This window comes from Hippocampus bargibanti, linkage group LG03, assembly GCF_051943395.1.
Source record: "Hippocampus bargibanti isolate YZ-2025 linkage group LG03, ASM5194339v1, whole genome shotgun sequence".
Classification (NCBI taxonomy): Eukaryota; Metazoa; Chordata; class Actinopteri; order Syngnathiformes; family Syngnathidae; genus Hippocampus; species Hippocampus bargibanti.
Genome location: NC_142736.1, coordinates 10,779,466 through 10,794,277, shown reverse-complemented (window position 1 = coordinate 10,794,277; position 14,812 = coordinate 10,779,466). Strand labels below are relative to the sequence as shown.

Genomic DNA, 14,812 nt, shown 5'->3' with positions numbered 1-14,812 from the left:
AATGTCATGCTTTTCAATTCGGTAATGGCAGTCAATGAGTTTAAAAAAAAATCACCAAAAGTGCATGCCACACATAACGTCGTACAGTGATACATCGGTTTACGAACCCCTTGGCTTACGAAGTTTTCAGTTTCCGAACGTTACATTTTGAACATTTTACCTTGGCATACGAACTTTTTTCGGGATAGACACGGAGCTGCCTCAATAAGTGATGTGTCGTTCGCGAACGAGCCCGTTCTTCTAACAACAAAATGGCAGCCGACTGTTTTTGTCCTCTATTCCCCCCGAAATACCGGAATTAAATGTGCGATTTATCCTCCACTTAGAAGACAGAAGATATGATAAAATGATATTACCGGAACTGACTTGTCGTGCGAATTGTCTCGTTGTACCTCTGCGGAGTTTTCATGGTCTCCCCATTCTTGAATGTTTTTTTCCGTATATGCCTGGCTTCCATTATTGTTAGGCTGGCCTGCGCTTCGACGCTCCACCCAAAAATGTCCAAGTTTTGTGATATTGAATTTTTGAAAGGCTCAAATCTAGAAGGCTAATCTGGTTTATTTTTCATCGCTGTTGTTAAACTTATTTTTGGGTTCATCCAAAATCTTTCCGCTCTCATTTTTGTCAAGGACCCACTGAGTATGGACTGGCGTCTCCACAACCCTGAGCCAGTGACGGTTCCGTACCTGAGCCCGCTGGTGCTGTGGAAGGAACTGGAGAGCCTTCTGGAGAATGAGGGTGACCCAGTAATTACAGAGGCTGACATGGTAGACCATCATCCTATCATTTTCTGGAACCTTGTGTGGTACTTCAGACGGTTGGACCTACCCAGCAACCTTCCGGGACTCATTCTCACCTCCGAACACTGCAACAGGGAATCCCAGGTAAGAAGAAGCACACTTATGAACAAGCACAGCTAAGACAAGAAACTAAGTTCTCTGCTTTCTGCAGATCCCTCGTCAATGGATGTCAGAGGACAGCAAACATGTGTTGATCCAGATCCTGTGGGACAATTTGAAGCTGCAGCAGGACCCCGTTCAGCCTTTTTACATTCTCTGGAATATGTACAGTGAGTCACTTTTTTGTGTTGCTCAAGATGTTTGGACTTGGGCTGACATTTTATATTCATTAAGTTGACGTCAATGTAAAAATAAAAACACACTTTGAAGCATTTTGTCAGGGAAAAGCAATTGTGAAAATGCGGTGGAACACATTTTCAGACTTCTCCAAGCAAGCTATGATGTGATGCGTGAAAAAAAGTCCCCAAGTTTCAAAGGCTAATTATGAAAAAGGGTCGAAAGGGCTTAGGTGACCCGGTGGTCCAGTGGTTAGCGTGTTGATTTCACAGTGCAGACGTCTTTGATTCAATCCCCGTGTGGAGTTTGCATGTTCTCCCCAGGCCCACGTGGGTTTTTTTCTGGGTCCTCCGGTTTCCTCCCGCATTCCAAAAACATGCCTGACAAGCTGATTGAACACTCCAAATTGTCCCTTATGTGAGTGTGAGAGTGATTGCTTTTTTGTGCCCTGCAATTGGCTGGCAACCAATTCAAGTTGTCCCCCACCTACTGAAGACAGTTGAGATACATTTCAGCACCCTTATGAGGATAAAATGGACCAGAAAATGGATGTATGGAAGAAAGGCCATGATGTACCGTATTTGTATAAGGCGCAACATTAATGAATTGTGTCTTTTCAAACTTTTCCCCTATATAAGGTGCACCGGACTAAAAGGCGCACCTTCAAAGAATGAAAAAGATTTTCCAAATATAAGGCACACTACATTATAAGGCGCTACAGTCGAGGTGAGGGTTACGCACTACTTCTTCTACAGGGTGAAATGGAGTCGATGGCTACTGACAGTAGTTGCAAAACCTGTTGTGGCTCAATATTACTTCACATATAAGGCGCACATGCGTATAAGGCGCAGGGTCATCTTTTGAAGAAAACCAAGGCTTATGGGGTGCGCCTTATACCCCGGAAAATACAGTAGTTTACATTGTCTTCCACAGTTACACCAGCCAAAAGTTTGGTCTAAACAAATCTTTGCAAAGAAAACATGGTCAGTATTCAGCCAAGGTGTCAGAGGTGTACTCGAGGGTATACGCTGGTATACGGCGTATACCCACTTATTTTTCGGTCGGCATTGCGTATACCGACAGTCAAATGTGGTGCGTTACTATGAATAATTTGAAGGAACTACCAGCTGTAGCTCGTCTACTCTGCTCTGTTTATTTGTCATACAAGACTTGTGGTGCATTCAGGTTCGAGAATAGCGCACGATTTCTTATGACTCTAGGCTGTTCGGAAAGCATTGTCTAACTTAATGAGCAGGGACAAAACCTTTCACAGAAACTTTCACAAAAACGTTTCTGTGTTGCTACACTTGAACGCACCTCCTGGCAAGATGCGATAGCAGTGATTGTGATTGGCTAAAGGGTAGAGTAATGTGTCATGGTAAGTCAATCTGAGATGGTGTTTTCACACACACACCAGAACAGCGTGGACGGCAAACACACGCACGCACAAAACAGAGATGCGACGATATGATGGCAGAGCAATCTGATTTAGAGTTAAAATCACTTTAGATTATTTTTACTGTTGATTGTCATTTTATTATATTGTTTACTGTTTACTTTTGTTACAAGTGCACTTGAAGTGTAGGCTAAATCTGTTGCTGTCTGCTGAGGTGCAGTAAATATTCCAAGGTTCTATAGTTCAAGTACCTGTTTGTTCTTCCCTATTCAACTGGAATGATGCACAGAAAATGTCAAATTCTTTGACATCTTTGATTTCTCCTCCTCTAGAGGGTGATCATTTTAATTTCTATCAAATTATGTAGCATCATTTTGTTACTAGTATATCACCTGCTCATTATCAGGAAATATATTCAAGATCACCCCCCCCCCCTACCCCATTTAGAGCTGATGTGTTTTCGAAGTGTTCCTCAAATTTTTTAGAGCAGTGCATTTTGTTGAATTAATCTGTTCGGCTGTTGAGAACAAATGTATTTCAATTTTATGACAGAGCACTTTTAATTTAATTTATTGTTTTTGAAGGTTGGAAGAGAATGATTTGTGTTGTATTTTAAGTTAAATATGAATGCAAGAATGCATTGTCAACTTCAGATTATTTAAAGCAGGGGTGTCAAAGTCATTTTTTGCCGCGGGCCACATTGTAGTTATGGTTTCTTCTCTAGAGCCGTTTTTAATTTGGGGAACCCATTAGAATGTTTAAATCCCTTCAAATATTACATATAGAGCACACAGCAAATTAATGAATAACTCGTTTTCAAATCTGAAGTCAAGAATAATGACTTTTATTGTGGTTGACATCCAAAAATATGACATTTTGGCTCAGATTTTAGCAATCATCATAGAATTTAACAAGTTTGATTTGCTTTCGCGGGCCGAAAAAAATGATGTGGCGGGCCGGATTTGGCCCGCGGGCCTTGACTTTGACACCTGTGATTTAAAGTATTCGCTGTGGCGACCCCTTGAAGGGAAAAGCCGAGAGGAAAAGAAAAAATGTTTAAAAAATTGTTAAAAATAACCAAAACACCATGTTTGCCTCATGATAAATACGTCTGTGTAAGCTCTCAGTCGTACAGGAGTGATCCATCAATGAGAAGGTTTTCTTCGGCCGTCATCTGTACTTTTTGAAGGTGTCGGACGCTTCGCCTCCTATCCAAGAGGCTTTGTCAGCGAACTAAATTCTGACTGGCCGTATCGGCCCTATTTATATATCCCTAATGTCCAGACATGGCGACGCCGGACACAGCTATGATAGGTCCCTACTCTCAGGTTGGGGGGAGCAGAGGACCCCTCCCTCCTACCGGAACAATCAGCGCTCCCGTCATCAAAGTACTGTCATAAAAGTACAGATGACGGCTGAAGAAACCTTTTCATCTCATGATAAATACATTTTACATTTGTTTGTGTGACCAGTAGTAACTAAAAACTGTCATTATCTGGTTGGCGACCAACGGGGGGGGCTGTCGGCCTCGCCTGCACCTGCACAGGTGCTGGTCGTCCCGATCAGATTGGCGACCAACGGGTAGCGACGTCAGCCCTGCCTGCAGCCTAGCAGGTGCTGGTCGTTTTAATCACTGACACTTAAAAGGACACCCGGCACGACCATCCGGTGTCGGTTCAATGTTTGCTGCATGTTTGTGGCATGCATTGTGTATGTGTTTGTTTAACCTTGGCGGACTTTTACTTTTGGTCTTCTTTTGCTACTTTGTATTTTTTTCCATTCAGATGATTTTGATGTTTTACATTTTGTTCCTGCTAACCTTTATTTTAATACAATTTGTCAAACAACCTCCTACTCACTCTTGCCTGCTTTTTGGGATCCGCACCCGCCATCACCACCGAGCAAAACCGTGACAACAACTGCTCCTAATTCATCCATCCATCTTCTGCCGCTAATCCGAGGTCGAGTCGCGGGGGGAGCAGCTTCAGTAGGGACTTCCCTCTCCCCAGCCACTTCTTCTAGCGCGTCCTGGCGGATCCCGAGGCGTTCCCAGGCCAGCTGGGAGACATAGTCTCTCCCGTGTGTCCTGGGTCGTCCCCGGGGTCTCCTGCCAGTGGGGCATGCTCGAAACACCTCAGCAGGGAGGCGTCCTGGGGGCATCCTAATCAGATGCCCGAGCCACCTCATCTGGCTCCTCTCGATGTGGAGGAGAAGCGGCTCGACTTTGAGCCCCTCCCGGATGACCGAGATTCTCTCCTTATCCCTAAGGGAGAGCCCGGACACCGCATGGAGAAAGCTCATTTCGGCCGATTGCATCCGGGATCTCGTTCTTTCGGACACAACCCATAGCTCGTGACCATAGATGAGGGTTGGGATGTAGATCGACCGGTAGATTGAGAGCTTTGCTTTGTGGCTCAGCTCCGTCTTCACCACGACAGATCGGTACAAAGTCCGCTTCTAATTAAGTCATGATAATTTCATAATAGTGAGTGAGTAGAAATGACACATTTTTTGGGTCAATAGAGTAGTCTTACATGCCACTGGGTCTAAAACCGTCCTTTTTTTCAGTACTACTCTCTGAATTTTTGTGAAATTTTAGAGTATACCCATTTCTCAAGGGACCACTACACCACTGCAAGGTGTGCTTGGGACAGACTCCCACCCAAAATGCAAAGGGCCCATCAGCAGAGTTTTAATTCTAAGATGCGCACAGGTGACTCACTTATAGCTCAGATTTGTAAATGTAGTCACTATATATTACTATTTCATTACTTTTCACAAATCTCAATCATTTTATGGTGATGTATCAGAATTGTCCATATTACGTGGTTACTCCCTTCAAAGGTCAGTCATATGTTTTTTTTTGTGTGTGCATTTCCTATTTGACTGTCAGTCATGAATGGAGGTTGTGGTTTTATTTATGTTCTCGCTTTATAATAATAATACATTTTATTTATAAGATCAAGGACACTTTACAGTCAAAGGATATTTTTTCTGCGTGTGAGCAGCGGCAGCCACACGCCCCAGCAATAAAATATGTTGTTGTTTTATTATTATTATTGTTGTTGTTGTTATAATTATTGTTATTGTGTATCCTGGGCTCTGTTGTACTCATTTTATTTTATAAGGAATGTGTTGTTGGTCAAGGCAATAGTCTCCTGATAACAGGCTCTGTCTGCTCTTTGTCTTTCAGGGCTTAAATGTACTCTATTCATAGAAAGTGAGTGTTGTCTTCTGGCCGCAGACTTGTGCTTTATAACCTTGAATTAGCTTTCTACTCTGTGTTCGCATCCATGTCCATGAAAAGGCATCTTTTACTACTCATATTTGTTTTTTTTTGGGGGGGAGGGGGCGGTCGATTACCCTTTTTGTATTTGGGGTGGGGGGCAGTGACCCTGAAGAAAGGCATCTGACCAAATACATCACTGCGCTGTATTTGAATGTGGGTGTTGCTTTTGTGAATGTTTACACACACACGCATTAAGATTTATAGAGGGACATAGCCACTGTGCAGACTTCATATTTTAACTGATGTGCCATACTTGCCTTTGTGTAAAGTGACATAACATAGCAGCACATAGTAGTTGAACACTGGCTATCAGGCCACCTTTTTCTTAAAGGACAACTGACGTCTCCGGACAAGTTGTGTCCATAATTTGTAAAATGGCTTCACATGACTTCTACTGAGCGTATTTTAATAAGATTCCACCGCATATAGCTATATTTTACGTTTTAAGACTTACGCTGAATATTCCATTGTAGCAGTCCTTCCATCACGTCAATATATTTTGCTGTACTTGTTTGGTCTGAAAATGTCAAGTTGCACCAAAAATAGCCAGAAGAGGGCGACCAAGCTCCATGTAAGGAATTTATCAGCCTGTGGAAATGGGCTGATTAATTCCTCACACGGAGCTTGGTCGCCATTTTCTGCCTCATGTTTGGTGATACATTTCCCCCAAATGTTGCCTCAAAATGGCACGGAATAAATTCTTTCATCGATTGCAAACGTATGCTTTCCTCTTCAGAACTACTTGAATCATATTCATAACTGGATGTGTAACAAGAAAGCATATTTTCCGAATCTGAAGCCATTGTTTTGATTCTCCAGCAATGCAAGACGTCTTGGCGTGGCGTCACGAACTGGGGGCGGGACTATCTGAAAATGCCTAATTTTTTGCAGATTTTGGTCACTTTAAGTCATTTTTATTGGTGTTTTGCATTTGACTAAAAATATCATACTGCGTGTTTTGGGTATTTTAGATGCTATAAAACGTTTTTCTGATGTCAGTGAGGAAACAAAAAAGTGACGTCGGTTGTCCTTTAAGTGCCATAAAATGAAGTACGGAATACGAAACAGTACCGTTCGAAATCTGTCAATGGGTGAAAGAACATTTTGCTGACTGGCTTGCGTGTTTGGTTTTGTAGATGTGGGCTACTCTGTGTCCCGAACGGTCCCAAAAGAGGAGAAGGCGTTCACGGAGGAGCTGCTGCACAGTGTGGTAAGGAGCATCCAGAGGAACGATGTCAGCCGACCGATGGCTCATCTGCTTGAGCTACAGAACCAGACCCTCGGTGTCAAAAGGCAAAGGTCCGTGTCATTATATGAAAAAAGCCAGTTGTATATTCTTCTCAGTTTCTGCAGGTGTTCAATAATTATCTTCCATTTTATGTCATGTATCAAGAACCTTAGAATTATTTCGACTACTGTTGTAAGAAAGAGCACATACAAAAGAAATCAGCCCTCAATGTAACAATTTACACCAACACTGATGAAATAATGACAAATGACTTACAGTGATTCCTCGGTTTATGAACCCCTTGGCTTACGAACTTTTCAGTTAACAAACGTTAAATTTATGAAAATTTTACCTTGGCATACGAACTATTTTTAGGTACACACACGGAGCGCCACAATGGGTGGTGGTCGCGAATGAGCCCCTTCTTCTAACAAGAAAATGGCTGCCGACTGTTTTTGTCCTCCGTTCCCCGCCCCCAGTCTTCGGTTAAAGTCACGTGATTGGTCAAGAATGCAGCAGTGGGGGGTGGGGGTTGTTAAACATTAAAGAGAGGCAGACGACAGAGAGAGAGAGAAAATGGATAGAAAACAGTGAAATTTAGACTCGTGTCAACTTTGATAGTTCGAAGGCAGAGTGTAGACTGCAAGGTTAAACTATCATCAATCAGGCTCCACAAATAACCCGCACAAGCCATCTGTACACTTGATGCAAAAAGCTATCAACCCAGCTAAACAGAACACAATTGATGAGGAAAAAGGTAAAATTATCGCAGAGAAAGCACCTATAAGGGATCAATCCTCAAGATGGTGAAAGAAGAAGGCTACGTTCCTCATCATGTGTTTAATGCTGATGAAAACGGACACTCCATTCCATCAAGCCATCAACGGCCATCACAAAGGTAAATAAAATCACCACTTTATTATACAGTACAGTTTATTTATTTAATTATAACACCATAGCACATTTATGATACATAAAATAAGGTATATTTTGTGTAGTTTTAAAGCTTAGAAAATTAGAAAGTAGAAAATTATGTTTTATGGGGACCTGGGAACTAATTATTCTCATTTTAATGGTTTCCTATGGGACATTATTTTTTGGGATACACACTTTTTGCCTTACACACTCTCTCTGGGAAGCAATTAAGTTCGTAAGCCAAGGTATCACTGTACTTGTGTCCATCTTTGCTGTTAAATTTCAACAGAAAGAGAGAAAATGGAAACAATTTCAATGAATGACTTTGTGTGTGTCGGTTTGAATGTCTACAAGGAACAAAGGGGATATCTTGTCCGTGGTATTGATATGACCTTGACTTTGTCCTACTTAGGAGTTTGTACAGAGACCTCCTCTTCCTTTCCCTGGTGGCTCTGGGAAAAGACAACATCGATATTGGTGAGTTCGCTTTCCCGGTTGAAAGAAAAGAGTTCAAATCAACGTTGACCCTGCTGTTTACACAGATGCCTTTGATCGCGAGTACAAGCTGGCGTACGATCGCCTGTCGCCGAGTCTGGTGAAGCTGACGCGCAACTGCGACCGCCCTCCCAGCGCAGGCGTCATGGAGTGTCGCAGGACTTTCGGAGAGCCTTTCCTCTAAATTGTATAAAGACATAGTCAGGAAAAGCAGCCGAGCTCTTTGTGAGGTGGGATTGTTCATTGTAGCCACGCCTTCAATTATTTGAACAAAAGTCGCCTTCGAGAAAGACTGTTACGACGCACCAGAAGAGTATTTTTTTTCAAAGCAATATTTTCATGGAAACATGAAAGCAGGTGAAATTACGCTTGAGGGTATTTTCACATGAATTCTATTTATACAAAGTAAGCTGTATGTAACTCTCGCATCATCTGTTGACTGTCCTGTGGTTGATGGTGTGTTACAGTTTGCCTCCATCATGCTGCCTGATATACATATTCAGCAACAATTCTAAACGGACCACCCCCAGGTAACAATTTAAATCTTACGACTAGGAAGTATTTTTGTTTATACTAGGAAGACACTTTTTGTTTTACAACTGTGGTACTAATAGTCAATTCTTCACGATGACTTTGTCGGACAAGCAGCTTGATGCAACATCTGTGCATGTTTGAATCGGGTCGACAAGGGAATGGTTTCATAATCGTGGGTCATTAGTGTTTAACCTAATCAAATTTGATATCATAATAATGTTTCTAGAAAATGGGTGGACGTTTACAACAGGACATGATCTTTAAATGGTATGAATGCCAATTTTATTATATCGCCGTATTTATCAAATGCTGTTTTAACTTGTTTTTTAGACATTTTCTGTTTCAACAATGATACTAGCCCTCCTTTCTTATAGAACGGCTGTTAGAAATGCTGACATATTCTCTACATTCTATTTGTGGATTGGATGTGATTTGCCTTTATTAGTCTCAAGGTGGAGAAGTAAATTAAAAAAAAAATAAAAAAGCAATGCATACAGAGGTGAGAAGCAATTGAGTTGCCAGCCAATCACAGGGCACACATCCAGGAACACCCATTCGCACTTGCAATCAGACCTTGCACATTAAAGCCACATAGGACATGAATTAATAGATCACAAATAAGATGCTAAAATGCAGGGATGATGAATTCATTAAAGGTGACACGGCAGGTCTCGTTTTTGTGATTTGCTCCGACATTCCGAAACTTCAAAATGTAACCGTCGGTTGTCCCCATAGCCTCTTATTTTGCCCGCACTAACACATAGTGATCTATTTGCTGGGTTATGTTTTAGTGTAAAGTCAAGACACCAAAGGATCGACAAACATTGTCTCCATAATTGACGCAGCTGCCATATTGTTTGTGGCAAAATGGAGATTCTGTATCAGTAAAGATGCTTTATTTTTTTAGCTGTTCTGAGAAGAACTACACTCAAACCTTTGAGGACTGAGACTGACTCTTGATTATACAGTGATACCTTGGCTTACGAACTTAATTGGTTCCCAGACAGTGTGTAAGGTGAAAAGTGTGTATCCCAAAAAATTAATTTTCCATAGGAAACAATTACAATGAAAATAATCCGTTCCCAGGTCCCCATATAATATAATTTTCTACCATCTAATTTTCAAAGCCTTAAAACTACACAAAATGTACCTTATTTTATGTATAATAAATGTGCTATGGTATTATAATTAAAGAAATAAACTACTGTATGATAAAGTTGTTTTATTTACCTTTGTGATGGTCGTTGATGGCTTGATGGAATGGAGTGGCCAGTTTCATCAGCATTAAACACTTGATGAGGAACGTAGCCTTCTTCTTTCACCATCTTGAGGAATGATCCCATGGAGGTGCTTTCTCTGCGATAATTTCACCTAGTTCCTCATCAATTGTGTTCCGTTTAGCTGGGTTGATAGCTTTTTGCAAAGTGTACAGATGGCTTGTGCGGGTTATTTGTGGAGCCTGATTGGATTGGATTTGCCTTTATTAGTCTCGCAGTGTAGACATTTTAACCTTGCAGTCTACACTCTGAACTATCAAAGTTGAAACGAGTCCAAATTTCACAGTTTTCTATGCATTTTCTCACTCTCTCTGTCGTCTGCCTGTCTCTTTCATGTTTAACCCCCCCCCGCCCCCCACTGCTGCATTCTTGACCAATCACGTGGCTTTAACTGAAGACTGGGGGCGGGGAATAGAGGACTAAAAAAAGTAGGCTGCCATTTCCTTGTTAGGAGAACGGGCTCGTTTGCGAACGACACATCACTCATTGTGGGCGCTCCGCGTGTATCCCAAAAAATAGTTTGTATGCCAGGGTAAAATTTTAACGTTCGTAAGCCAAAGGGGTTCGTAAACCGAGGTATCACTGTATTTGGCCCCTATAATATTCCTTGCAAATAGGCTGATTTGTAGCTAATACTAGAAAATCCCTTGTTGCCACGAAACCCCCTTCTTTCCTATTGAACTCAATAGCCCCATGGTAACTAATTTGTTGTTAGTTGCATGTTTCCAAATCTATGTGGCTTCCCCAAAAGGGAAAGGAATGAGAAAGCAAACAGACGCCAATATTTCAAATCACAGGAAAAGTGTAACATCTCGTGGTTGCTGGACACTCCTACAATCATTGTAAAAATGCATAAGGGGATGTAAGTTGGTTTAAAGGGCAACCGACGTCACTTTTTTGTTTTTTAACTGACATCAGAAAAAAACGTTTTATAGCATCTAAAATACCCAAAACACGCAGTATGATATTTTTATTCAAATGCAAAACACCAATAAAAATGACTTAAAGTGTCCAAAATCTGCAAAAATTTGAGCTGCGAATTGGGCATTTTCTGAAAGTGCCGCCCCCAGTTCGTGACGTCACGCTTAAAACGTAAAATATAGCTATATGCGGTGGAATCTTATTAAAATACGCCCAGTAGAAGTCATTTGAAGCCATTTTACAAATTATGGACACAACTTGTCCGGAGATGTCGGTTATCCTTTAAAGGACCACCGACCGCATATACAGTAAAGTCTCGTTATATCGATATTCTCGGGAGTGAGAAAAAATGTTGATATAACCGTACTGTCGATATATCCGTCCTGTGCCGAACTGCATTAACAAAAGCCGCCAAAAGAGGGCATCCAAGCGCCATATAAGAAACAGAGCTGGCCATGAGCTCGCCATTTTGTGCCTCTTTTTGGGGGGGTGAGAGATGTTCCCCCAATGTTGCCTCAAAATGGCACATATAATTCTTTAATCGATTGCAAACATGTATGCTTTCCTCTTCAGAACTACAGTGTATTTGAATCATATTCATAACTGGATGTGTACCAAGAAAGCATATTATCCGAATCTGAAGCCATTGTTTGGATTCACAAGCAATGCAAGACGTCTTGGCGTGAAGTCATTTTTATTGGTGTTTTGCATTTGAATAAAAAGTGACATCGGTTGTCCTTTAATACACAGTATGGAATGTATGGTAATTTTCAAAATCATCACGCTTCAGCAGACAAAACAAGAAACATTGTTGCAAAAAACGATTGCATTCATATACAGTACAGTGGGCATGTACATAACACAACAGGGAAACTGCAACGCTTACATCTTACTGTATTATGTATGCAATTTAAAAAAAGTCATCAATCTTCTGCTTCCCATTTTTACCTTTTAACACAAACACTTTAATCTCGTCTGCTACACACGAGCTGGCGTCTGAAAATGAAAATGCCGTCTGCTACACGGGAACTGGTCACGTAACAAACTCACGTGACCAAGTCGACCAATGGCGCGACCGATACAGATTTCGATAACGGTGGTACTGTATAGAAACCCCTAAGCAAATATCGATTCATCTTAAATATCTTTTGTATCGATATAAACATAGCAAAATGGCCGGCGGGAGATGCGGATTAACGTAAAAACCACGAATCGTACTAAACGGAACTTGAACTTGAACGGAATACATAAAAAGACTAGAAATGTGCACGGGAAATGAAAATAGTGTCGTAATAAGCAGTATTATCAATATAAACAATATCGATATAACGAGACTTTACTGTAGCTATATTTTACGTTTTAAGACTCGCGCTGAACATTCGGGAAGTCTTGTTTTTAAGTTGATGACGAGTCCGTACGTGACGTCAGAAAAGGACCACCTCCTGACCGTAAAAAAAAGACGCATTGGAGCGTCTTTCCATCACGTCAATGTATTTTGCTGTACTGTTTTTTTTTTTTAAAACCTTGTGTTACATCCAAAAGCCGCCAGCAAAGGGAGTCCAAGCTCCATGGAAGGAATTTATCAGCCTGTGGAAACGGGCTGATTCATTCCTCACAGCTCGGTGGCCATTTTCTTGCCTCTTTTGGGGTGCGACATTCCCCCCCGCCCGTTTGCCTCAAAATGACACGGAATAAATTCTTTAATCGATTGCAAACATGTATGCTTTTCTCTTCAGAACAATTTGAATCATATTCATAACTGGATGTGTACCAAGAAAGCATATTATCCGAATCTGAAGCCATTGTTTTGATTCTCCAGCAATGCAAGACGTCTTGGTGTGACGTCACGAACTGGGGGGGGGACTTCCTGAAAATGCCCAATTCGCAGCTCAATTTTTTGCAGATTTTGGACAGTTTAAGTCAATTTTATTGGTGTTTTTCATTTTAATAAAAATATATTGCGTATTTTGGATGCTATAAAACGTTTTTCTGATGTCACTTAAAAAACAAAAAAAGTGACGTTGGTTGCCCTTGAAGGCTGACATATATCATCAGATTCAAAATGACACAGGTTGTTATCGAGTCGATGTATGATCCAGATGTATTTGAATGAAAATGCGTGAATGAGAGGTATCAACTTTGTCAAAAAATGCTTCACGCTGACGCAACTTGGAACAGCTTGGGAAAGGTGCTGTTCATCTCTGAACAGGAAAATGTAGAAATGAATGACTGCACAATCTGGATTTAAATGCTTTGTTTAAATAAATACATTTTACAACTGTTTTTCATTATTCACACACATACCTTGTAATAGTTCTGCCAAGGACCAGGCATTCAGGGGTCTTTGAATGTAAATAAAGTCATATGATCTCACGTTTCTCTTGCTCTTTTGTGGGGGGGGGGGGGGGGTTGACTATTTGCTTGATGTGTTTGATTTCATTTTGTCACATTTTGCAAGGTGGTGATGGCAGATGTGGATCCCAAAAAAGCAGGCAGGCGGGAGCAGCAGGTTGTGTTTGAGGAATCATGTTAAAAATGAAGTCAACAGGAATAAAATCAAAATCACCAGTCATTCAAACAGAAAAATACAAAGTATCAAATAAAGACCAAGAGTAAAAGTCTGCCAGATGAAACAAACACATGCACAGCATACAATTGCATACAACAGCATTCAACAATGACCCGACAGCGAATGGTCGTGCCGGGAGTCCTTTTGAGTGTCACTGATTGTAACGACCAGCACCTGCGAGGCAGCAGGCAGGGCTGACAGCACTACCCATTGGTCGCCAATCCGAACGTGGCAGTCCGCCAAGGCTCGGGACGACCAGCACCTGTGCAGGTGCAGGCGGGGCCGACAGCGCCAACCAGATATGACACATTTCAACAAACCAGACATCCGTTTTCTAATAAATTGAGTTTTATAGTATTGAACCTTTACATTACAACAGACACCTTTTTGTTGTTTCCTAACTGACATCAGAAAAACGTTTTATATCATCTAAAATACCCAAAACACGCAGGCTGATATTTTCAGTAATATGCAAAACACCAATGAAAATGAGTTAAAGTGTCCCAAAACTACTTGAAAATGACCGGAGATGCTGACTTTCAGACAGTTCCGCCTCCTTGTTCGTGACATCACGGCAGGATGTCTTGCCTTGCTCGAGAATCAAAAAAATGGTTTCAGATTTGAAGAATAAGCTTTCTTGTTATTCATCCAGTTATGAATATGATTCAAATAGTTCTGAAGGGGAAAGCATAAATGTTTGCAATCGATTAAAGAAGTCCTTCCCGTATCAATTCGAGCTGTCAGGACTCCAATGTAGCGTCCCAGAAAATGCACAAGATGGCGCCCAAGCTCCGTTGGAAATGGGCTGATTTGTCTGCTGGGAATTTGTGTCAATTAATATCAAATAGTAGTCTTGGTGTAACACACAACGATTCACCATCGCGTTATTTATGTGTTTTCCTTCTAATTCCGCCATCAACACAAAGTTTTCCGACCAAAAAAAGCACCCAAAATGTATTGTGTCGCCTTCTCGGTCAGGGGCATTCCTGACGTGACGTCACGTCAGGAATCGTCACGAACTCGAAAACAAGACTTCCTGAATAATCAGCGTGAGTCTTAAAACGTAAAATTATAGCTATATGCCGTGGAATCTTTGAAAAATGCAGTCAGTA

The 14,812-nt window shown here is 41.3% G+C and overlaps 1 protein-coding gene across 7 annotated transcripts in view; it reads left to right on the top strand.

Moving 5' to 3' along the window:
- Positions 1-14,812, top strand: part of LOC148900301 (C-myc promoter-binding protein-like) — a 72,171-nt gene that overhangs the window by 55,833 nt on the left and 1,526 nt on the right. For 4 of the 7 annotated variants that reach the window (XM_088991922.1, XM_088991927.1, XM_088991925.1 and 1 more), the window contains 6 exons: positions 630-884; positions 952-1,069; positions 5,666-5,692; positions 6,898-7,060; positions 8,317-8,381; positions 8,447-12,320. In XM_088991922.1, the coding sequence (XP_088848048.1) occupies positions 630-884; positions 952-1,069; positions 5,666-5,692; positions 6,898-7,060; positions 8,317-8,381; positions 8,447-8,583 (765 nt within the window). In that variant the 3' untranslated portion in view covers positions 8,584-12,320. Of the gene's footprint in view, positions 1-629; positions 885-951; positions 1,070-5,665; positions 5,693-6,897; positions 7,061-8,316; positions 8,382-8,446; positions 12,321-14,812 lie in introns of those variants that run through there. The other 3 variants (XM_088991924.1, XM_088991928.1, XR_016114437.1) reach the window with 2 other exon arrangements.